Raw genomic sequence first — 571 nt, 5'->3', positions numbered from 1 at the left:
CTCAACAGGCAGCAGCAGCTGAAACAAACGCAGCAGCAGCAACAGCAGCAGCAGCAGCAGCAGCAGCAGCAGCAGCAGCAGCAAAAGCAGCAGCAGAAAAAAACACAAAAAATTAGGACGGATGAGGGGGCCGCAAAAGAAGCACAAAAATGAGACGCTTCTGCTGCTGCTGCTGCTCCTACTCCTACTGCTGCTGCTGCTGCTGCTGCTGCAACTGCTGCTGCTGCTGCTGCTGCTGCTGCTGCTGCTGCTGCTGCTGCTGCTGCAGCAATCTTACCTTGATGTGATGAACCGCTTGAAAGTGAGAAGGCGAAGTAATCCGTCTGCTGCTGATGATCTGTGCATACATCACTTGCTGCTGCTGCTGCTGCTGCTGCTGCTGCTGCTGCTGCTGCTGCTGCTGCTGCTGCTGCTGCGCTTGGGGGCCTGCTTGTAGGAGCCTTATGCGTTGCAGCAACGGCAGCAAATCATCGAATGCTGCTGCTGTTGCCCCCGCTGCTGTTGCTGCTGTTGCTGCATCTGCTGCTGCTGCTTCTTCCTCTGCTGCTGCTGCAGCAGCAGCTGCTGCTGT

At 56.7% G+C, this 571-nt stretch overlaps 1 protein-coding gene across 1 annotated transcript in view; it reads right to left on the bottom strand.

Moving 5' to 3' along the window:
- The window catches only part of EMH_0009640 (NADPH-dependent oxidoreductase, putative), a gene marked incomplete at both ends in the record, with an annotated part of 2,736 nt that overhangs the window by 1,149 nt on the left and 1,016 nt on the right, over positions 1 to 571 (bottom strand). Inside the window, one exon of the mRNA XM_013498719.1 lies at positions 278 to 571. Within this exon, the coding sequence (XP_013354173.1) occupies positions 278 to 571 (294 nt within the window). The remainder of the gene's footprint in view (positions 1 to 277) is intronic.

This window comes from Eimeria mitis, genomic scaffold, assembly GCF_000499745.2.
Source record: "Eimeria mitis Houghton genomic scaffold, Emh_scaff366, whole genome shotgun sequence".
In the NCBI taxonomy this organism is placed as follows: domain Eukaryota; phylum Apicomplexa; class Conoidasida; order Eucoccidiorida; family Eimeriidae; genus Eimeria; species Eimeria mitis.
This window is presented reverse-complemented; position numbering and strand designations above follow the sequence as displayed.